The sequence below is a fragment of the Mustela erminea genome, chromosome 18 (genome assembly GCF_009829155.1).
Source record: "Mustela erminea isolate mMusErm1 chromosome 18, mMusErm1.Pri, whole genome shotgun sequence".
Classification (NCBI taxonomy): Eukaryota; Metazoa; Chordata; class Mammalia; order Carnivora; family Mustelidae; genus Mustela; species Mustela erminea.
Genome location: NC_045631.1, coordinates 39,933,835 through 39,956,824, shown reverse-complemented (window position 1 = coordinate 39,956,824; position 22,990 = coordinate 39,933,835). Strand labels below are relative to the sequence as shown.

Below are 22,990 nucleotides of genomic sequence, written 5' to 3'. Positions count from 1 at the left end.
GTGAAGTCTCAGGGAAGTGCTCCACAGTTTTCCTGGGCCAGCATTCTCCCTTCTGGCCCCTCTCATTCATTCAGGGTGTGTTTACGGCCAGTCAGTTGGCATGTCATGACGTCATCTGACCCTTCTCTTCGAGCCCTGCTGTTCAGAGTGGACTTAGAAGTGGGTGGAGGCAGTGTAAATGACTCAAACAAGGCCTTTTTGGTGACATGGAGAGTGGGACTGACCCAGGAGACCTCAAGGCCATTTAGTTCCACCTCCTACGGTATAGCTTCCTACAATGCAACAGGTGCTTTACTTACATTCTTTTGAATGTAGGTAACCTTGGAGGTGGGGTTTCACAGGGGTAGCACTGGAGGTCAAGATAAGTTATTTGCAGGGGTCATTCTGCTGGTGAAAGAGAGCCTATGTTAGGCTATGTTAGGCTAGCCTGGCAATAAAATCCGTGCCTTTGTGGCATGTGGCCGAAACTGTGGCCAGAGAGATGGAGCCTTCCACCCAAAGCCACACAAGCTGACCAGAGACTAGAACTCGGGCTCCTATTTATCATGGAGTCTTCGCAAGACATGTGGCTTCTTCTGATGCCTAATGTGGGGGAGGCCAAAGATGTGGGCTGGGGGGTTGGCTCAAGTTAACTGAAAGGCGGCCAGGCTTGGGATAAATGTTGTCCATAGGCTGCATTCTTGGCCCTCCAAGCTCTGCTCCTAACTAATGTCATGAGAAGCCAGCTTCCATGAGGGTCTGGAAGGGCAATGAACCCGGCTAGTCTGTTTCTCGTGAGGCCAATACATGGCCAAGGCAGAGCCAGCGAGGCGTAGTGAAAAAAATCTGACATGGGGTCAGAATCTCTGGGACCCAGCAAGAACCTATACCAAGTCACTTAAAACTCTGAATTTCCTGATCTCAAAACCAGGCAAGAGTAAACCGCGCTTAAATGCAAAAGCAGGAATTGCTACCCGCCAAAGGAATACCATCTGATACTAGTTTCCCGTGCTACTGAAACGTCTAGCCCTGTCGCCCCAGCAAGGCCGAAACTGCAGCGAGGTAAGGGGAGACTACAACTCCCAGGAGGCACCGGGCGGACCCGTATGCGGGCAGAGGGAGAAACTACAACTCCCAGGAGGCACCCGGCGGGCCGGCTCTGGGCGGTGACGTTGCGGGGCCGGCGCGGGGCGCTGATTCGGCCGAAGCTGCCAGCGGGGTGGCTGCTGCCGCGGGTTGTTACAGCTGCTGGAGCAGCACCGGCCCCGGCCCCGGCCCCGGGCACCCCTCCTGGGCCCTAGACGCCCGGCCCTGTACGGTGAGTCCGGGCGAGCGGCTTCGGGGTGGCCGAATTGGGAACCTTCTCTTGGGGCTAGAGGCGGGGCGGTAAAGAAGGTGGGGGCTGCTGGGGAAGCGCCCGGGCTAGAGGGGACCCGGGCAGGGTGAGCGGAGGTGGGAGGGGGTGCATCAGCCGAGGGGCTGCATCGGCTGAAGGGATGTCCACAAGGGAGAGTGGGTGTGGAAGACCGAGTCTGGGGTATCGGGAGGAGTGCTTGGGCTGGGGGAGGGGGCGGGGAGAGGCTGGGCTTCGGGGATAAAGGTTTGGCTGCCTCCGGGGCTGGGTGAACGCGTGGAGGTGGGGGTGGGGCTACGGGCCGGGCCGGGCCGGGCCCCGAGTGCGAGGTCCCAGGCAGAGGAGCATAGCGGGAGGCCCCTCTTTGGCTTGAGGTACCGCTCCGAAATCCCAACAATAGCATAGACTCCACCTCCTCGTTTCACCCCCTTCCTAGCTAGTGGGGGTTCGCCCCGGTACTCGCCGTCTTTCCATTCCCAGGGCCCTCGCCATTCTGGGAGGCTGGACCAGAGCTGAGAGGTGTGCGACTGTGGCCCTGCGGGTTGGGCGGTGGGCAGACTGAGAATGGCATTGTGGAGTGCTGCCAGGGTCTCCCCGTTGGACTTGGATGTTTTGTGCTCCTCATCTAGAAGGCGAAAGGCTTGCTGCTTAAAGGACTGCCTTTACTTGGGGGAAAGAATAGGAAGCGCTCACCTGGCAGCTGTCCTGGGGAGCAATGTGGCCCGGGCTTAGGTGCCAGACTGACAGGCTGGGCCAGGATATTTGTGTGCGGAGCCGGGCGGGGGCGGGGTGGGGGGAAGGAGCTACCAGCAAGAAAGTAGTTAACAGAACAGAGTTGCTGCAGGCTTTGGTTCGAGACAGGTTATGAAACCACATCAGGCACTGCCACGGCAGCCACCTGCCAGCGAGGGCAACAGAACTTTTTGGCCTCAGCTGCTGTAGACTTACTCTGCCTCTGCCAGGTTCTTCTCCCTATTTCTTCCTTCTGGGTGAGGGGCAATTTTTTGTTTGTTTGTTTTTTATGAATGGAAGTGGTATGTACACTTAGTCACACAAACCTCTTAGGAGTGCTTTCTGGCTGCCAGTGGTTTCCTTAGTTTCTTGATTTCTTTTGTCTTTTGGGGGGGGTCTTCTGGGATTTCTGCTGCCGGGGCAGCTGCTGTTCGGTCTTCAGGAATACACTTCTGAGGGTACCAGTTAGATCCTAAGTCTAGGCCCTCCTAGACTCTTTGATCTTCACTGAATGCTCAGCAAGAAAGAAGTGTGGGGTGATCTGGGATTCAACAAAGCCATTGGTACTGCTGCACAAAATATGAGGCACAGCTACAGGTCTCTGCACTCCTACACCTTTGTCTATCTAGGTTAGGGAGAAGTGGAGAGGGGCAGCAGTTTCTGATCGGACTTGGGGAGCTCTATGTTTCTCCTTAGTCAAAGTGTTCCAGAGGCCTTATTTATTAGCCAGCTCCCCACTGCCCCAGGCTTTTGCATAGTAAGCGTCCCAGGAGCCGTATTAGGGCATCTAAAGCTCCAAGGCCCTGTGAAGGTAAACAACCAAGCTAGTCCAGGTTTTCTAGTTCCTTGGGTTTCTCTTAGGCCCAATTATCCAGCCTAATGGGCTGAGCTGATGGACCCTGGGAGCATTACTTCTAGGATGCACCCTGGGCCATCTCACACATGTTTGCATGTCGGGAAGGTGTGTTGTGGGTCCCGCTTCCCCTGAGGTCTCTTAGCTTGGAGCTCTCTGAGAAGAGGAAACTTGTTCTCATTATTCTGGAAGTAAGGAACTGATCCTTGAGAATCCTGGCTCCCACACAGGCTTGGCTGTGATCCTAGCCAGAGATAGATAGCAGCTGAATCTGAGGGGGGTTGTTGCAGCAGGGTGAGGGATATGGCCTTCTGGGTACTTTCTGGATACCCCCTTCCAGGACCCCTTTCTGCACCCCCAGGAAAGGTGGGGTTGTTACCATGGTGATGACCTAAGGTCTTTATCAGGCAGGATGCTCCCTCCCCTAGAGAGGTGAGTCTTTTCCCACCTCCTGCTGGTTCCTGGGCCCTTGGGGATCTGGGGACAGCCGAGCTCTAGACAAGGGGCTGCTCATTCCCCTCCTTATGTGCATCCAGGAATGCAACTGGGTTGTATTGTTTCTGGAGCATCACGAGCAGCCCTCCTGGTTCCTTGTGCTGCAGGGCTTCTGCCACTGGAGCTGGGCAAGGGAAGGCAGATGCTGGGAAAAGAGGCCGAGGTGAGGCTGGGCTGGGCAGGGAGGAAGGGGGGTAGGAGGCAGGCGGCAGGTGTGGGGTTTGTGTCCTAGGGAGGGGAGTGTTGATATGGGTTTCAGGGACTTGAGAGCTGTAGATGTTGGCCACGTTCTCCATCCTCACCCCTCCTATGGTGGGAAAAGGGCCCTGGTGGTTTGGCAGCAGAGTGGGTGGCATCACAAGGGTTAGCCTGAGTGGCTGCCAAATGGATAAAACATCTTGCATGGGTTGTTTTGTGTCACCAAGAAAGAGGCCTCCAAGTCTGGGCAGAGGTTGTCCCTAGTCTGTTGTCTTCACTTTTCTTCTTTCTCTCCCTCTTTCCACTCTGTCAGTTCTCCTGGGTCAGGTTTGGGAGAACCCCAGGATGGGAGAATTAGGGGAGAGGATAGAAGCAATGACCCCTATAAATTGCACCTGCTTCTGCCTGTTCTCGTGGGCTCCACCCCCTTTTGTTCAGTCTCACAGTGCGGGGAGCTCAGAGGTTGGAGATGCCCCATATCAGGCCCCCAGCAAGACTCTCCAGAGCGCTTATGTTGCGTGATTCTGAGGGGCCAGGCCTCTTCTCCTCTCCCCCAGACCTTGTGGGAAGAGGACCCTCATGGGAATGCTCTGGAAGATGAGATTGGGGAATAAGCAGTGGTTTCTTTGCCCTGGGCTGGATGCCTCCTGATGACCTATCCACCCAGGCAGTCCCAGTGCCTGGAGGGGCACCGTCCAGATCTGCCGACGTGTGGGGCGGCCTGGTGCTTATCCCAGCCGAGCAGTGGGAAATGAACGGAGTTAAGTCCACATGGCCCTTCTTGGGCCTCTTCGCTGGAGAGTCAAAGCAGCAGAACGCCTGGAGTTCTTGGGGAGAGCAGAGCCTCCGTCCCTGCAGGATGTGGACGGTGTGAGGGGGGAGGGAAAGCGGTGTGACCTGTCTCACCTGTGCTGCTTGTTTGCAGAGCAGCGGCAGGAGAGGGGCGGCAGGATGAACGTGGGCACGGCGCACAGTGAGGTGAACCCCAACACGCGGGTGATGAACAGCCGCGGCATCTGGCTGTCCTACGTGCTGGCCATCGGGCTTCTGCATGTCGTGCTGCTCAGCATCCCCTTCGTCAGCGTCCCTGTGGTCTGGACCCTCACCAACCTCATCCACAACATGGTGAGGGCCTGCCTGCTGCCTGCCCAGGCTCTGGGGGCTGAGGAGGTGGAGGAGCCCCCTCAGCTGTGGGCCAGATGTCAGGGTGACGTGCTGACCACATCCGTCCCCGGACCCCAGACCCAGCTGTCCTCTCAGTCTCCCCGCAACTTCTGGGTTCCAGCCGTGTGCACTCTGAGGACGAAAATCTGCGGATCTATGCACATCCCCAGGATGGAGTGGTTTGTGGACCTGGAGGGAGGGCCACTGGGAACTGAACTAAGGGCTCCAGAGGTGCCCAGCCTGGCACAGAAATGCCCTTCTCCCAAGCCCAGATCTCCAGCCATCTTCCACTCCGGCCCCTCCGCTCCCGCAGCCCCTGCTTGCTAGCTTGTACTCTGGCAACCAAGCAGGGGCCATCAGCTCGTCCCCGCCTCTCTCACACTGGGCCAGACGGGCATTTCTGCAGCTAAGTTCTCCCCATGCCTTATCCTCATGCCAGGCCTGCCCTCTCACCCAGTGGGTCCCCTTTGTCTCCTGCCAGGCTCCCAGCTGCTCCATCCTGACCTCCAGCCCACAGCCCTCTGCCCCGCAGAGGACAGCTCCACGTAGTCCAGAGCGCACTTCTTTGACTGGGGTAGAGGAGCTGAGCTGAGGGCCTTTTGCTGTTTGTGTCCTCTAACAAAGGCCCCTCCCCCCAGGGCATGTACATCTTCTTGCACACGGTGAAGGGGACACCCTTCGAGACTCCGGACCAGGGCAAGGCGAGGTTGCTAACCCACTGGGAGCAGATGGACTATGGGGTCCAGTTCACAGCGTCTCGGAAGTTCTTAACCATCACCCCCATCGTGCTGTGAGTGCCTTGAGTAGAGAAGGACGCCAGCAGGCGGGCCAAGGCCTGGGGAACCCTGGGCCCCGCCAGGCTTAAACGTGCCCCCAGATCTGGCCTTGGCATGGGAGTGAGCAGAGGAGGGGAAGTTGGAGTATCCCTGAGTCCTCTGCTGGGCTCGGGTCTTGCACCTCCCTGGCCCTGTCTTTCACCAGATGGGCCTCCCTGGCTGCAGTGATGTCAGCCCGCAGAGCTGGGGTCACGCAAGGGGATTGGGTTGGGAGCGACCTCTCTAACTGCGGCGATCTTGCCATCCTGCTTCTGTTCTGGGGGTCTTTCCCATAACTCCTTAGCTATCAGGGATCTGCCCCTCCCCACCCAGGAGTGAGGGAAGAAGGGCTCCTCCAAACAGAGTCTTATGCCTCTTCCCAACCTTCCCACCCAGGTACTTCCTCACCAGCTTCTATACCAAGTATGACCAGATCCATTTCATCCTCAACACCGTGTCCCTGATGAGCGTGCTCATCCCCAAGCTGCCCCAGCTCCATGGCGTCCGGATTTTTGGAATCAATAAGTACTGAAGGCACAGCCCCGTCCCCTGCCTGGCTGGCGGGGGAGGGTAGAAGCCTGTGCTGTGATGCTGAAGACAGATGGAGCCTCTGGATCCTGCTAGAGATGGGGGTCGAGCCTCTGGGCCCTAGTTTGCCCCCTCACTTCCCCTGGTAGTCGACTTGAAGTAGCTTGTAGTGGGGTTCGGGTGGGCCCCCCCCAGGTCTCTGACCCTTTCTGATATTTTTGATCTTTTCTTTCTGCCTCTTGGATAGAGACTTCGTGGGGGCAGTCATGGAATGGGCTGGGCTCCCGGCTGAATGCAGACCTGTGAGGTTGGGACAAGAGAAACCCCTGCTCACTTGTTCATCCTCAGACTGCTAAAGCACTTTAACCCCTGCAAGGGGAGCAGGGGGGACGGTACAGCTTCTCGATGGTTTTACTTTAATTCTTAAGTCTTTAGGATGACACTCAGTGTGTGCTCGTACATGTAAAAGCAAGCGCGTGATGGTGCCCCATCCTCCCGGGTGGCGAACTGTCTATTGAGTCTTGTGCTTTTGGCAGCTCCTCTACAACCCACCTGGGTACTGGATTGAAGTGGGGAGGGTCAGGAGAAGGGGGTGGGGCTGGGTGGGGCTGGCCTGGACCCAGAGGTGAGGGGCCTGGCTGCTCTCATCTTGGCCCTGGTGTAGGTGGGGAGGGTGGTTGGGGCAGGGGTGGGGATGGTGAATTGAGACTTGGAAGAAGGGGCCACATAGCAGCAGAGACTGGTGTCAGGGAGGAGGATGGGGATAGAAGCCAGACCTAACCTTGGTCTTTGGGAAGTGGTCAGGTTGGGGGCAGGCTCAGAGAGTTTCTTTCCCCTTGGCCTGGTGGTGATAATAGGCCGGGAGGCTGTGGGGGGTCTAGAGCTCCTGAGTTAGCATGAGGGGTGGGGAGGGGTGGAGGAGGCCTGTGAGTCCTGGTCAGCACAGTTTGACACTGCCTTGTGCAGTGGTGTGAGGGGCATGGGGGAACTGGGACATGTGAGTGGTCGGGCCCTTTTGCAGCTTCCACCTCGTGGGGCTCTGGGGCCACCCCTGAATGGGGTGGGCGGGCCACAGAATAGCAGAATAGCAGGAGGAGTCCGGAGTGACCCACTGGCGCTGTCTCTTCAGCCTGGGGGCGGGAGATGCGGGGCAGGAGCCTGAGTGTGGGCTGGAGAGGAGCTGCCTTTCACCCTTTCCAATCTGGCCAGGGTCTGTGTTACTTTTGAAAAGGAGTGGGTGCCCACGCCCCCTCCCAGGCCCCTGAGGGAGGAGGGAAGCTCATTGGTCCCGTTTCCTGCCTCCTGGTTCCCCTGCTCCCCATCCCATGTATCATAGGGAACTTTCACCTCAAAATCTTTCTAAGCAATGTGTGAATAGGATTTTTACTCCCTTTGTACAGTATTCTGAGAAATGCAAATAAAGGACAATGTGTTCCTGTTTCCCCTGAGTCTGGCCTCTGCTTCCTGGAGGGCCCCGGGGGAAGGGGCAGGGATTGGGGCCGAGGCTCCCACTGAGGGCAGTGTGGGAGTGAAGGGGACCCTCTGCCTAGGCTCTGGGACTGCCCCTCTTCCTGGTGCCCTCCCCTGACAGCACCAGCCTGAGGGGCTGGGAGGGAACTGGCAGAGGGAACAGCAGGCCAGAGGGCAGAGTTCTCTGTGACCTGGCGTGGCCGTTCCTCTGTCTGAACTTATACCTCTAGTCTACTGGGGCTGGCTGAGATGGGCCGTGCTGGCAGAGGGATGGCTTGTGCTTGGCCAAGAAGGGGGTCAGTGATTTGTGAACGAAGATGGAGTCCCAAGGGGTGCCCAGTCCTTTTTTCAGGATGCCTCCCATGTTCTCACTTCTCTTCCCTGGGAGGTCTGCATTTCCTCCTGGCCTTTCCGTCTTCAGGGGAATCAGTGCTTCCTTTCCTCTTCTGGAAGCATCCCTGGGGTAGGGAAGATGTAAGCCTCCATCCAGGTCTTGTTAAGGCTCACGGGTCCAGGAAAGGAGGGAGTCCTTTAGTGAGGGAGTTCTGGTCTTTGAGGTTCTGGACCTTTCATTGTATGCTCTGCAGTGACCTGTGCTAGTCCTGAGACAGGTGTGAAGGCCCAGGTAGAAGGGAAGAGCCGCCCCGGGCGGTTGGGGCTGCTGCCTGGCACTGCCAGCGGCAGCGTGCTTGGAGTGGGTGTTGGGAAGAGTGCAGTGTTTTTGCCCAAGTCCACCGAGTGAGGCCTACACAGCCCTGGGGGTAGCCAGTCGGCCACCTGGGCCCATTCGTGAGAGTGGCGGAGCCCTGAGAGCTTCCGTGCACTCGCAGGAGCGCAGTCAGGGTGAGGGGCTGGTGCTCAAATCCTTCCCAGCCTCGAGGCCCTGCTTCTCTGAGCTTTAGTTTCTTCCTCTGTGGTGGGAGGATAATCCGGGTCAGGGCTGTTGTGAGGATTAGCCCAACACCTGGCACTGGGTAAGTACTTAGTACAGGGCAGTCACATTAGTACTATTCCTGTTGTCACTGCCACGATCCTCTCCTTAGGTGTTGTTTTGAGGGGGCCCAGAAGACAGGCAGCCTCACTCAGGTGGTTATCTCTGAGGACTGAGGGGTGGGGGCCCAAGGCTTCTTCCTGGAGAAGAAGGTGGGCGAGAGGACAGGCGGCGGCATCTCCGGTGCACCATCCTCTGGCCCAAATGCACCTCGAGTACGTACCAGGTGAATATATAGATATCTCTCCCTCCGGCTCCCTGAGTCCAAGAGCGGGAAAGACTTTCTTCCCTCTGGCTTGACCTGCCTCTGGCCAGATCATGGCTTATCTGAAGGCCTGAGAGGTGGGGCACCCAGCCCTACCCCAGCTTTCCAGTTCTTTCTGTTCCCTTCCTAGGGGTTCCTGAGACACACCGGGCCAGCACCTGTGCAGAGATCTTACAGGGGATTTCCACAGCCGTCATTCCTGGTGAGCAGCTGAGGTGAGTGGAACCCTGGGATGGGCCTGTGGGTCCCGGACACTGCCTTTCTGGGCCCCCAGAAGAACTCCCAGGCTGGGAGTGAGCTGAGAGCTGGCCACCATGATGGGTGAGTAGGTGCCTGGGCGAGCCAGAAGGGACTTAGAGGAAAGTGGCCAGAGGAAAGGGACTTAGAGGGAGGATGGGGAGGTGAAGCCCAGAAAGCTTGGGAGGTGAGTCCTGGCCCCAGGAGGAAGGCAGAGGAGCCTGAAGAAAGGGAAATAGATCTCAAGGGGAAGAGGTGGCAGAGGGGCAGAAGGGGAGAGAAAGAGAAGGATTTGGCAGGGGTCCCTGGGTGGCTCAGTTGATTAAGCAACTGACTCTTGATTTTGGCTCAGGTCATGATCTCAGGGTTGGGAGATTGTTCCCGGCGTTGGGCTCTGCACTCAGCAGGGAGTCTGCTTGAGATTCTCTCTCCCGCTCTCCCTCTGTCTCTGTCTCTGTCTCTCTCTCAAATAAATAAATACATCTTAAAAAAAGGATTTTTAGACATCATGGTGAAAACATCTTCAGATGAGTGAGGACAAGCAGTGGTAATCTGACAGTAACCTTTCTTACAGTTTGAATGTCTCTAGTGATCTTTCTGAGGGGTGCACATAGTGATGGGAATAAAACCTGTTTATACATGGGGGAAAAAAAAAAAAGAGGATTTGGAGGTAAGAGCACCTGAAGGGTCCAGTGTGCTGGGGACAAAGAGCCGCCGCTGAGTAGAAACAGGGAAGGACCAGCCGTATGTATCAGGTTGCACTGGTAATGGGCCTATGGAGGGTCCCGCAGGGGAGCTAGAGAGGAACAGGGGTCAATTGTAGACCAGGGGTGGGTGAAGGGGAGAGTGGGTGGGGGAGATCCCCCAGATGCGGTTTTGGCATTCATTTTATTTTACCCAGAGTAAGGGGACCCTTCAGAGGCTGACGTGTTAACTGAGGAGATCGGGCCTAAGGATGGGGGGCTATCCAGGGCACCCACCCCATGCCACTCTTACACTCCATCCTTTCTCTCTTATTTCTTTCTGAGGCTGACTTACCACTGTCTCACTGGGAAATGGTTGGTAGGAGCACCCATCCCTCTGCCTTCCAGAATATGGAGGCCTAGAAGGGAGAGCCAAGGGAAGAAGTAATCATCGGGGTTGGCAGGGTGAGGTCTGGCAGCCATGCCCCTTATCCCTTCCTGGGTCCTCTGTTCATCAACACTGGTGGGGCTCTGGCTGGAAGATGGTGGGCCTGCCTTCCTACCCCTCAGGCCTCTCTGAGCAAAGGAGCAAATCGGCTGTGGGAAATGCAGAAAATAGGTCTCGCTCTCCTGTCCATTAGGGGTAATGAGTGCTCCAGCTTTCCTCCAGAAGCGTTCTCTAAAGGACAGAGGAGAATCTGGCATTTGTGATGGTCACCCTCCTTAGTGTGTAGTGACCACCTCGCCTTCTAGGAACAGGAAAGTTAAATAATTCAAGTCCTGATCATTCTAGAACTTTCGGACCCCAGGATGCCAAAGGTAGATTTAAAAATCTGAACCAATATACCCCTCTCCCAAACTGATATTAGCTTCTTTTTCTCCAGTTGGTCCAGGCACAATGTCCAGCAGATTTGAGGAAGTCACAAGAGTTGGGGTCCAAGAGGTGGATCCTGGAGGGAATGTGATTGCTGTCGGAAGCATCCTTGACACTGACAGATTTCACTGCTATTCTCTGGTGAGGGGGAGGAGAAATTTCTGGGGATACCAGTACCACAGGATAGACCTCACCCAAGAGGACATACTGGAGAGAGGGGAGGGTAAAGGACTGTTTGATAAACTGGGTTCTGGGCCCCAAGGTTAGCATGAGGGGGTAAGAAATGGCCAGCCAGGAGACTTTGCCCACTCCTGCTCTGCCATGCTGTCACCGCTCCATTGCCAGCAAGCATGGCAGCCAGTCAACCGAGAACTTGCATGTACTAGAACCTCTCTGCATGTGTCCATACCCCTCAGTTTAAGAAGTGCACAAAAGATGTTAACTAACTGGAATTTAAATTAACTGGAAAAAATGCAAAAAAGAAATGCATGGGGAGAAAGGAATGGTGGGGGGGAGTGGAAATTTATTTTTATTGGAAATTATTCCTAACTTGTCTTCCTTTCCCACGTTTCTGCTTTGTAAATAATTCACTCTTAAATTAGCTGAGGTCTTCTGGTGTGTTTATATGTTTATCATTTCGATGGATAAATAGACGGAGGCAGTTTGCTTAGTGGTTAAGGAAGGACACAGGCCTTAGAGCCGAGGGCACCTGGTTTCTAAGCCTGGCTCTGCCTCCTGCCGGCTGGGTGACCCCTGGACAAGTTGCTTTCCTCCCTCCAGGTCTGTTTCCTCCTGTGTCAGCTTGATAAGACTGTTGCAAAAATCCAATGAGGTAGATTAGGAGAATCATTTGTCACAGTGGCCACGCAGAAGGAGCGTTCAGTCAAAGTTCAGACCCATCCTTCTGCTGTGGGCTGTTACCCTTCCTGTTCCTGGGAGATCATGACTGAGTGGGTGACCAGAACTCCCTAAGGGCTTGCAGGATTTATAGAGGAGTCTGTTCCATTCCCTTGCCTCCAAACTCAGTTTTTTTGGATTTCGGAAGCCCCAGGGTAAGTGCTGTTGAACCCTCACCGGGAGACTTCAGTGTCTCACACCCGAGGGTGAGGACTTTCCCCGCTCAGACATCTCTGCGGCAGCCCTTTTGGATCTCACCAAGAGATGGAAAAGAACCTAAGGATTCCACTGTACCTTTGAGAGCCGGTGTCCCGTGCCGTAACTGCCGCTATGTGACCAAGAACAGGGCCCAGATTACTTGGGAGGTGGTGGGCCTTTCCACAAGGGGAGTTTTGTTAAGCAAGTGAGGGGCTTCAGGCAAATTTCACAGTTATGGTTATCGGGTATCCATGTTCAAAGACTTGAGTTAATTCTCTGAGAAGCAAATTGCCAAGAGGTAATTTTCTAAAAGCTGGTTCTCAACAAAACAAAACAGAACAAAACAAAACAAAAAAAACCCAAAACAGTTTGCTAAATGACCAGTTCAAGGAAAACAGAAAACAAACAAACAAAAAACCTTTAAACTAGGATTCATATGTTTTGCCATGATGTGTTATTCTCCAGGGACAGGGAAAGTGTTTAGTACAAAAAAAAAAATCCGACTAAGTCAGTTAACTTCCTATAAGGGAAATGCTGTCTGTTTGCATAAAAAATTCAGAGGCAAGGTTTCTTTTTTTTCTTTTTTTCTTTTTTTTTCAAAAAACCCCCACAAAACCATGAAATAAAGATTTCTTAAAAAAAAAAAATTCAGAAAAAAAAATTCAGAGGCAGAGGTGAAACCAAACTAAAAAAAAGTCCTTACAAATGAAAGATTATTTATTTTTTAACTACATGGTGCTGATGTATGGTTAAAGTGTGCATAGGTTTTTGGTTTGTTTTGCTTTCCTGTTAACTACACATACTTTACTCTGATTATCTTTGTGCTTACCTAAGATCCTTTTTCTGTTCCAAGATCTCATCCACATTACCTTTAGTTATCTTATCTCCTGAGACTTCTGTTGGCTCTGACAACTTCTCAGGCTTTCCTTCTTTTTGATGACCTTGACAGTTTTGAGGAGCACTGGTCAGGCATATTGTAGGATGCGTGTCTACCTGAATTTGCTTGATGTTTCTTTCTCATGGCTAGACTGAGTCAATGGGTTTTGGAGAGGGAGACGGTAGAGGTAAAGCGCCATTCTCACTGCGTCATAGCAAGGGGATGTGCCATCAACATGACTTATCGCTATTGGTGTTGACCTTGGTCACCTGGCTGATGGGGTGTTTATCACGTTTCTCTTCTGTAAAGTTAGCCTTTTTCCCCCTTCCCCATACTATACTGTTTTTGTGCACAAGGTTTCATTTTTCTTTCCTCTTGGACAAAGTACGTGCAGTCTTGTACATTGCTCAAGAAACAAATGGGCCCCAGACGTTAATGTCACACATAAAGGACGGATTTGAGGCACTATTTCCAGTTCTGTCACGTTTCCACTAGTTCCAAAATGCATTTTTCTTTGGAGATCCAGACCTGCCCACCCCCATCCCCCCAACCTAGCAGTGGAAGGTCTTTCTCCTCTGTAGTTTCACATCTAGAAGTTCTGAGAGAAAGGCACTTGGCCTGGCAGGACCTCCACACAGGCTCCCCTAACCCCAGTGCAGCAGCTGACCTGGTAGCCAGGCCCTTATGGAGGCGCCTTGTCAGTCTGGGCAGAGTCCACACAGATGGGCGACTTTCCAGAATTGCTTGACTTTATACCTACACGGGTTCGCAAAAATGCCAGAGACTAGACTCTGCTTAGTTCTTATTTCCCAACTCCTAATTCTTTAGCTTTAGTTTTCCTTGTCTCATCTCAGCCTCATAAATAGTTAAATAGGACTAGCTCACACTTATTGAGCTTTTAGTACGTGTGCAAGGCATTTCGCTAATAAGCACTTGATTGCTTTGTTTTAATTTCCTCAAGTTCATGGGGAATGAACTTGTGTTTTGTGTTTTATTTTTTATTTAATTTCCCTTGTTGTTTTATTTAATTCCCTGGGTGGCTCAATGGGTTAAGCCTCTGCCTTTGACTCAGGTTGTGATCTCAGGGTCATGGGATGGAACCCTGCATCAGGCTCTCTGCTCAGCAGGGAGCCTGCTTCCCTCTCTCTCTCTGCCTGCCTCTCCGCCTACATGTGATCTCTGTCTGTCAAATAAATAAATAAAATCTTTAAAAAAATAGTTTTCTCAAGTTCAGGAAGTAGATACTATTAGCATTCTCCTTCTATGGATGAAGAAACAGATTCAAAGAGTGAGAGTGACTTATCTGAGGTCATTTGGTAAGAAGGTAGAAGAATGGGTTCAAACCCGGGATTGTGTAACCCCTTGATGACTCCTGGTGACCTCAGTGTTTCCTGGGAGTCTCAACTGGAGGGCCTCCTCAGAAGGGAAGGAGATTGTGGAGGGGAGCCCAGAGTGGGGCTGTTCTAGGGAGGCTTTTCTGGAGAGATCTTTTGTGTCAGCCTCAGCATGACCTTTACCCTTCTCTTTCCAGAGAACTCCAAAGGCTGAGTTCCAAGTTCTGGACATGGTAGACTCAAAGGGAATGTTGACAGTGAAATTACCCAAAGAAATAACAATTGTAGGGGCCTTCCTGAGTCAAGATACTGGAGACCCAGATACCCCAACAATATCTGGATTCCCTTGAGCACAGGGAGGCTGGAGTTGGGCAGCATGGGGAGGGAGAGGGGGAATTCCTGTTTTTGGGCACCAGGAGTGTTTGAGGTAGAGGTGGTCCTGGCTGGTACAGCCCCTCATGCCATACTCCCAACACCTCCCAGAGCCCGCCCCTCACTCAAGCCTGCCCTCTTCTTCCCCCTTCAGAAAACCTCCTCATTCTATCTGGATCAGCCTCCAGGAAAACTTCTGACACCTCCAACTCACTCACATCCTGCTACCCTCCAGGGTGACTGATGCCTCGGAGTTGGACCAAAACCTGCTGGTTTCATGAGGCCACTCTCCTTTGTTCTCCTACTGAGTTGTCCAGATCCATGTTTTGTACAGCTTCACTCTGCCTTGTGGCCCGCCAAGCCCCCTCCCTCAGTGGCATAGGAACAGCTCGTGACCTTGACCGGGTGGGACTGGCTTTATCAACCTCTCTGTGTTTATCCCCAGCACACAGTAGGTGCTCAGTAAGACAGCAGAAGCGAAGTACAGTGAAATTAAAGCCCCCTGTGCAGAACGTTTCCTGCACAGAAAGTGCCAGCACCCCACCCCAGGCGCTGACCAAGTGCCACAGAGGTTCTGATGGCTGAGGACACAGTGCTTCTGAGGGACTTATAGGGACATGGCCAGCCTTCCCCTGCAGCAGCGATTTTGTTGGTGTGGGTGTTTTCTTTCCTAGCTGAAGATGTCGGAAAGTGTGGAGCAGCTCAGTGGAGGAGACTCAACCTTCTCCAGGGCTAGCCCTCCCCAGTATGGTGAAGCCTTTGGTTTTCCCTTTTTAGTTCAGAAGTGAAAAGCTTACACTGAAATTTCACTGGTCCTTTGAACTACCCCCCGCTATCAAAGTGTTGCTGGGGAGCAGCGTTTGGAGTTTTTCTAAGGGAGCTCAGTTTCTTTCTAGAGTGCTTATTGTTTCTAGAATGAGGCTCTGTGGGGTGTGTATATAGAATTGGGGGGAGGCTATTAGGTAGAGGGTGTTTAGCAGAGGCAAGGATGTAGGTCTTCCTGGAGGGTCTTTTGGTTGCAAATTTGGATGAAGTTCCATCAAGCTATTTTTACAGGCTTCTGGAGCCCAAGGCTGTGGACAATGTGGCCAGGTCCAGGGACCAATGTGAGGAATTGGAGCCCCATCTCAGAGAGGTGGGTGTTATGGCCTGGGAAAATGCCTGTCTCAGTGCCATGGGAAGGGCCATGCTTTGGACTCATACAGACTCATATAGACTTCGCACTTATTAGCTGTGTGGCCCTGGGCTGTTCACAACCTGTCTCTAGACCTGTCTCAATTTCCTTATGAGAAATGGGTGCAGTTCTGCCTGCATCATAGGGCTGTGGTGAGGGGGCAATGAAATGACGTGGGAAGTCTGTCCTGGTGCTGGCACTCCGTAATCTTCCAGAGATGCTTGTGAGTTCCCTTCCCACTTCCCACCTCCTTGCCCCCACCGTGGGGAGAGTGAACTATGATGGGGTGCCGTGTGGCTTGGTTTTCCAGCTTCAGAGGCCCTCAATCTCAAATAGGAACTAGCTGATGGAGAAAGGGCAATGGCACTGGCAGGTGGGGCATCTGGGATCCTGAGCTCTACCCCCGCCTCCTCTCCCTCCAGGAAGCAGAAGACTACCTACTTTGTTGCAGTCAGTCCTGAAAAGGAGAGCAGACCTGTATCTGGTGACAGGAGACTCTGGAGATGGCAAGGAAGGAAACCCTGAAAAGGGAACGGCAGTGTACACAGCAGAGCTGGAGGAACACAAGGTTAGGATCCTGGGAGGCAGGGCCTATGCGAGAACCAAGCCTTGGCCCACTTGCCGTAAGCCAGGGATGCCAGCCCAGGCCCCCGGCTCTTCAGGTCTTCTTCCAGACTTCCCTGAGCAATCTCAACTGCTCCTTGGCCGCCTTAGGCCTTCTCTTCTTGCCCCAAGAGAGCGTGTGTGGCATTGCTAAGTCCCTCCACTGTTATTCTCCTGTGATGCCCTGTTTTCATTTGCTTCTCAGAGTTTCTCACGGTTCATAATTACATGGGGATTTTTGCTTATTGTCTGCCTCCCTTTCTGAGAGACAGGAAGGCAGGAGCCACAGCGCCTGGAATAAAAAGGTCCTTAATAACCATTTATTGAATCAACAGTGGAAACAACATGAGTTTTGGGGTCAGGTGCGGGTTCATATTTCAGCTCTGCTCCTGTTTTAGCTGTGAAACTGGCTTACCTACTGGTCCTTTTTTTTTTTTTTAAGATTTTATTTATTTATTTAACAGATAGAGATCACAAGTAGGCAGAGAGGCAGGTAGAGAGAGAGAGACTCTGGAGGAAGCAGGCTCCCTGGCTGAGCAGAGAGCCCGATGTGGGGCTCAATCCCAGGACCCTGAGATCATGACCTGAGCCGAAGGCAGACTTAACCCCCTGAGCCACCCAGGTCCCCCCCCCCCTTTTTTTTTTTTAAAGATTTTATTTATTTGACAGAGTGCGAGTGCCCGCCCTGTGCACTTGAATGGGGGAAGGGACAGAAGGAAAGGGAGGAGCAGACTCCCAGCTGAGCAGGGGGCCCAACTATGGGTGATCCCAAGACTCTGGGATCATGACCTGAGCCAAAGTCAGATCTCATCCCCCTGAGCCACCCAGGGGCTGCCACCGATCTGTTTTGATTTTCAGTTTTCTCATCTGTAAAAGTGGAATTGTTTGGGAGATCTAGCAAGATAACCTGCAAAGCACCCAAGGATTAATCAGTATGAGCTTTTTTTTCCTAACACCAAAGGTCAGTGACCAACTCCCTAAAGGGGGTCCTGGGCTGTCAGTCCTCCTCAACATGGGGAGAATGAATAAGCAAGACGTGGTGGGGGCAGGGTAGGTGAGGATAGGTTCAGCTAGGCTCTGCCTCAGTCTGGAGGGGCCCTGGTGAGCTTGAAGGTGGGGGGGAAGTTCCAGGGAAGGGGGAGGGTTCAGGGCTGGGTAGGAAGTCTGAGGCTTCTTGCTCAGATACCCAGGATTTGCCCCACTATAACCCTAATCCTTCCCTAGCTAGAGGTGTTAACGCCTGTCTCTTTCTGAGTTTGTTTTCATTTTTTGTTTTGGTGAGGGGCAGAGTGTGAGGACTGGGGAGAGACGTGAAAGAGGAACTTACAGAGAAAGAACTTGTCTTTCTGAGAACTGGTTCTCTCTCTCTTTCTGGCACTAGTTTAGATATTTGTTTCTTGGGCAACACAAAATCCTTTCCAGAAGGTGAGTGGCTTCAAGGCCTTCTGTTCATCATTCCAGAATGGGCAAGGATACTGTTTTAAAAAAGAGGATAACAAATGGCCCGGAATTATACAGTTCTTAGGGTTGAGTATGGAATAGGGTGCACCCAGGGGTGGGAACCATAGTATGGGCAGGAAAAAACCCCTGTGTGTTGGAGAAGCAGGTTGGATTGCATGTTGGCCTGGGGTTTCCAGGCTCTGACAACCTTGACTTGCTTTGTGTAGGTCAGTATGCTGGGTCCTGGGGTCCCAGCCCTTACTGAAGGCTGAGAGGCCTGGGAAGCACAATTAAAGTCCAGTTCTCACATAGCACTGGCCGTGAAGAGACCATTGGAACTGGGAGTCAGAGAGATTCAGGGTCTTGTTGTGGCTTTGCCACTCACACTCTGTAACCTCCTAAACTTTGGTTATCCTGACTTTCACACAAGTGGGTTAGACTAGATGATTCCTGTGATTCTGAATGTGGCTTCCTCCGGAATTTCAAAGTCTTCGCCTGGATCCCAAAAGAGCTGTACTGCCTAAGAGGCCCTCAGTAGGGGTTGAGGAAGGTCTAGATAAGGTAGAAAATTCAAGAAACTTCCAGAAGCTGCAACATGCACTTTGAATGGCAAGGACTAAATAAGTTTTGATTTCCTGGAGATGGAGAAGAATTTGGGGTTGGTACTAGACTGGGGGTGAGCTGGGAAGATGGAGATGGGGTTAGCAGGAGGCAGTGATGGTGGGTGTCTAGGAAGAAGGATGCTTTTATTTTAACAGGAAAATATTAGAAGAAGGAAAGAGACAGAAAAGTGGTCTCATGAAGAATGGGGCCTTGGTGATAATGGAACTTGTTGGCTGGGTAGGTCGAGTTTTTGATTTTTTTTTTTTAAAGATTTTTTTTTAATTTATTTGAGAGAGAGGGAGACAGAACACAAACAGGGGGAGCAGAGGCAGAGGGAGAAGCAGACTCTGTACCAAGCAGGGAGCCTGATGCAGGGCTGGAGATCATGACCTGAGCCAAAGGCAGCTGCTTAACCGCCTGAGCCACCCGGGCACCCCAGGAGTAAGTAGAGCTCTTTTTTTTTTTTTTTTTTTAAAGATTTTATTTATTTATTTGACAGAGAGAGATGACAGGCAGGCAGAGAGGCAGGCAGAGAGAGAGGAGGAAGCAGGCTCCCTGCTGAGCAGAGAGCCCGATGCAGGGCTCGATCCCAGGACTCTGGGACCATGACCTGAGCCGAAGGCAGCGGCTTAGCCCACTGAGCCACCCAGGCGCCCTGTAAGTAGAGCTCTTAATTGCTGTCTCTACAGGGAAGTCTTTGAATTTAGAGGATTTCAGAAACGTGAAGGAGAAGGACATGGTGAGGGCCTCTAGGATCTGACTGAGAAGGAACAAAAAGATGTGCTAAGCTGCCTCAGAGGGCAGTTGCCACTCTACTAGAGTGGGACTGGTGTCATCTCCCCCATTTCCTGCCCCTAGGCGTTGGAGGTCCTGATCCCTGGTGGCCTACAGATGGAGGGTCTAGCAGGTCTTCTCATGAGTAGCTTTTTTAATGCTGCTGGGTTCTTGGTAAAGGCACATACAGGATGCATTCTGGATATCTTGGATGCTTTGATTAGTGAGGAGGGATGTGGCTGTATGCTGATGGAGGAATTGCCGAGCAGAGGGGTCTGTGGGGATTCAAATCCTAGGAGGAAGGGGGCATACATTGCCTTTTACATTTTGTGCAGGATAGACCCTCACATTTTAGAACCTTGCCATTTTCCCCAGGCCAGGGATTAGGGGGTACCTACTCTACCTGCTGGCACAGTCTGACTAAGGCTAAGAGGGGAGCAGGAGGCACAGCAAGAGCCCATTTGGAATAGCGCTCATCTGTCACTGCCAGGGGCCCTCTGGAACCTCCTTCTGATGCTTGTCCCGGGGCTGATGAGACACTGAAGCTCTGTCCCACTGTGTGCTTGTCCTCTCTGCCAGCCACCCTCTTCACCTTCTTTTTTGCCTCCAGAGCTGTCTGAGGAGCAGCATCGTGTGGCTGAGGCCCTAGAGAGGGGGACCCTGCCCCTGCTGAAGGACCAGGGAAGACAGCCTGGGCTGAGGGCCAGGGCCAGTAGAAGTGAATACCTGTGCTCTCAAGGGACTCAGAAGACCCAAGGACAGTCTTTCCTACTTCATAGTTCATAGTTAATTTGCATCTATTCAGCTGGTCTGTGGCAATTTCCTGCAACACTTGGTTTCCAAGACAACTTGGATGGGCTTTTTACACTCTGTTGCTAGCCTATGGGCAGGGGGCGGGGCGAAGGGGCGCGCAGAAAACTGTTGTCCCAGGATGGCAGTGCCAACACTGATTAGCAGTGCCTGTCACTATGTTGAGAGAATATGAGACTCTCCAGGATCTGCAGTAAAAAGTGGCATGATAATTTACTACATCTGCCAGGGCCCAGGATTAAGAAGTGTGGCCAAGTATTTGCCATTTCTAGTATGATTCCTTGTACCTAGCTTTGCAGTCTGGTGTGTTTCTTTCCAGGTAGAATCTGTCCTGAAGCAGAACTGAAATGAGCAGCCCTGTGATGTGGGCTGAGACCGTGACACATGACTTCTCTGTGCCCTCTGGTGTTGCTCTTTCCCTCCTGCTGCAGCTGGGGGAGAAGCCGACTCTGTGCCTTCCTAACTGTATGTCAGCCCTTAAACCATTCTCCTCACAAGCCTCTGGGGGCTCCCCTCCCAGGCCATCCCTGTCCCCCACCTCCGGTCACCGGAATGCTGTCTTTATAACAAACAGCCGACTTTTCTTCAATACATCACGTTCCCTACATGAGAATGTCCAAAAATCAACCCGGATTGTAGGCATGAGCTTCTGACTAAAACTGGCAGATTGGTCATATTAATTTTCTCTCCCTCTTGAAACCTAACTAAATAAAGTAAAGCAATAGAAAAGATGTAAACCCACAATGATAAAGAGAATGAGGCAGCAGATAAGAGATTCTGACACATCTTTGGAAACTAGAAAGCAATTAAAGGCATTCAAGCCAGGAGGTGTGGGCCTGAGAGGAGCAGGAGTGTGGGAGGAGACTGCTGTTGCCTCATCATGAACCTTTTATCTTTAATATTTTTTCAGACGAGGTAATTAAAAGTAAAATATATGCTTGTTGTAAAGTATTTCACATACTGCTCACGGTCAAAGGTGATCTCCCCTTCTTCTTCTGATATAATCACTGCTGACATTTTTGGGCTACTTTAACAGTCTTCCTGTGAAGCAGTGTCTACAATGGTAATTTAAACACGAAGCTAGGATGATATAATAAATTTGATTTCTATCTTTGGTACTTGAGTTGTTTTTTCTTTTAGATTGGTAAAAATATTATATGCAACAGGAATTCTCATAAATGCTGTTGGGGGGGAACTGCTTTAGTGAATTGTTTGATGGTGTCTAATAGAAAGCTAAACAGGTGCCTGCGAGCCGGCCCCCCACATGCCTGCGAGCCAGCCCCTCCACTTCCTAGGCACATACCAAAGAGGAAGGAGTGTGCGTCTCCACCTAAAGACACGCATTACAAAAACATGAGCGTTAAGACCCCCAAGCTGAACACTGCTCAGATGTCCGGTGACTTTAGGATGGATACATATATTGTGGCATATTTATGCAAGAAGAGAGAGCAAGTTACTGCTACACATAACAATATAGATGACTTTCACAGACACAGTGCTGAGCAAATCACTCTAGACACAAAAGAACATATTTGAGTTCTCTGAGGAGCAGATGACAAAACAGAATTGGATGTGCAAACGACATGGTAACGGAAGCGACTCTAAAGAGTAAAGGGAGAGGGAGGGGGAATGGCAAGACTTCGATGAGGGTCTAAAACCTAAGAAAGGAGAGAAGGAGGGAAGGATTGAGTAAGAAGAGTCTCAGACTGCTGGCAGTTCCGAGAGCCTCTTTGCTCAGCGCTGAGTCCCCATCAGGCAGGACTGGCCAGGCTCTAATGTCCACCCCAAGCTCAGCCTTTGGCTGGAAGCAGCCCCGGGAAGCCTGGTCTCAGGAGGGAGATGTACAAGGGAGCAGACAGAGCTTCTTAGTCAGCTATGCTTCCTGCAGCAGGTTCTCCTAAAGAAAATCCTCCCTGGCCACCACAATACTGTATGATCCCATTATATGAGGCTCAAGAGCAGGGAAAAACTAAGCAATGGTGGTAAAACTCAAAATAGTGGTTATCTTAGTGGAATAGTCTTAACTGAGAAGAGGCATGAGGGAATCTTCTAGGGTGCTGGAAATATATAAAGATTCGTTGTGCTAACATTTATGATCAATATAGTTCACTATATTTTACATCAGTAAAAAAAGTAAAAAAAAAAAAGTACATCGTATATAATTCCATGTAAATGAAGTGAAAACCGAGCAAAACTAAATGATAGTGGTAGAAGTCAGAATAGTGAGGGCAGTACTGGCTTAGAAGGGGCGTGAGGAAATCTTCTGGGGCATTGGAAATATTTTATGACTTGATCAGGATAGTGGTTATGTGGATGTTTACATGTATATAAATCTAATAAGACATACATTTAAGATCTGGGCACTTTGTTTTTAACTTCATTTACTGCAAGTTGTTTTTTTTTTTTTTTTTTAAGATTTTATTTATTTATTTGACAGAGATCACAAGTAGGCAGAGAGGCAGGTGGAGGGGAGGAGGAAGCAGGCTCTCTGCAGAGCAGAGAGCCTGATGTGGGACTTGATCCCAGGACCCTGAGACCATGACCTGAGCCGAAGGCAGAGGCTTAACCCTCTGAGCCACCCAGGCGCCCCAAGTTTTTTTTAACCTCAATGAAAAATTTAATTTAAAAACATGGATTACACATGAAAACATACCTGAACAAAAAATAATATAAAAGATTTAATCAAAATTTCCTATCAAATCCCTTTACTCTTTGACATAGTCCCACTTTCTTTAGTCACTAAACTTTAGTTTTTGTTATTTAGTTTTAGTTTTTGTTATTATTACAACTAAAAATGATACTCTTATATTTGTTCTTGAGTTATTAATTTATTTATTTATAATTTTTAAATTTTTAAATAAACATATAATATATTATTAGCCCCAGGGGTACAGGTCTGTGAATCGCCAGGTTTATAGACTTCACAGCACTCACCATAACACATACCCTTCCTAATGTCTATAACTCCACCCCCCGCTCCCTTCACCCCTCCCCTACCCCCCCCCCCCCCGCAACCCTCAGTTTGTTTTGTGAGATTAAGAGTGTCTTATGGTTTGTCTTCCTCCCGATCCCATCTTGTTTCATTTATTCTTTTCCTACCCCCCCCAAGTTCCCACAATGCATCTCCACTTCCTCATATCAGGGAGATCATATGATAGTTGTCTTTCTCTGATTGACTTATTTCGCTAAGCATAATCCCTCTAGTTCCATCCATGTTGTCACAAATGGCAAGATTTCATTTCTTTTGATGGTTGCATAGTATTCCATTAT

At 51.3% G+C, this 22,990-nt stretch overlaps 3 protein-coding genes across 5 annotated transcripts; all 3 read left to right on the top strand.

The window, feature by feature from the left end:
- Positions 1–1,136: 1,136 nt before the first annotated feature.
- Positions 1,137–7,558, top strand: ORMDL3 (ORMDL sphingolipid biosynthesis regulator 3). 3 transcript variants are annotated; one of them, XM_032321293.1, is made up of 4 exons: positions 1,137–1,297; positions 4,542–4,736; positions 5,414–5,565; positions 5,987–7,558. In XM_032321293.1, exons 2-4 carry the CDS (start codon positions 4,563–4,565, stop codon positions 6,120–6,122), a joined length of 462 nt encoding a protein of 153 aa, XP_032177184.1. In that variant the 5' UTR covers positions 1,137–1,297; positions 4,542–4,562; the 3' UTR covers positions 6,123–7,558. The 3 variants fall into 3 exon arrangements, with proteins under 3 accessions (XP_032177184.1, XP_032177182.1, XP_032177183.1); XM_032321291.1 differs by having other exon boundaries at positions 1,189–1,297; positions 4,537–4,736; XM_032321292.1 differs by lacking the exon at positions 1,137–1,297 and adding an exon at positions 1,689–1,707 and having other exon boundaries at positions 4,537–4,736.
- A 92-nt stretch (positions 7,559–7,650) lies between these two features.
- On the top strand, positions 7,651–16,510 carry LOC116576924 (gasdermin-B-like). The gene is given in 7 exon segments (XM_032319478.1): positions 7,651–9,165; positions 10,649–10,904; positions 14,123–14,242; positions 14,244–14,364; positions 14,991–15,066; positions 15,886–15,980; positions 15,982–16,510. Coding segments are annotated over 7 exon segments (1,011 nt in total). The 5' UTR covers positions 7,651–9,158; the 3' UTR covers positions 16,318–16,510.
- Positions 16,511–18,752: 2,242 nt separating this feature from the next.
- On the top strand, positions 18,753–22,099 carry LOC116577693 (gasdermin-B-like). The gene is made up of 2 exons (XM_032321294.1): positions 18,753–19,133; positions 19,521–22,099. The coding sequence occupies exons 1-2, from the start codon at positions 19,028–19,030 to the stop codon at positions 19,694–19,696; spliced, it is 282 nt and encodes a 93-aa protein (XP_032177185.1). The 5' UTR covers positions 18,753–19,027; the 3' UTR covers positions 19,697–22,099.
- Positions 22,100–22,990: the final 891 nt, after the last annotated feature.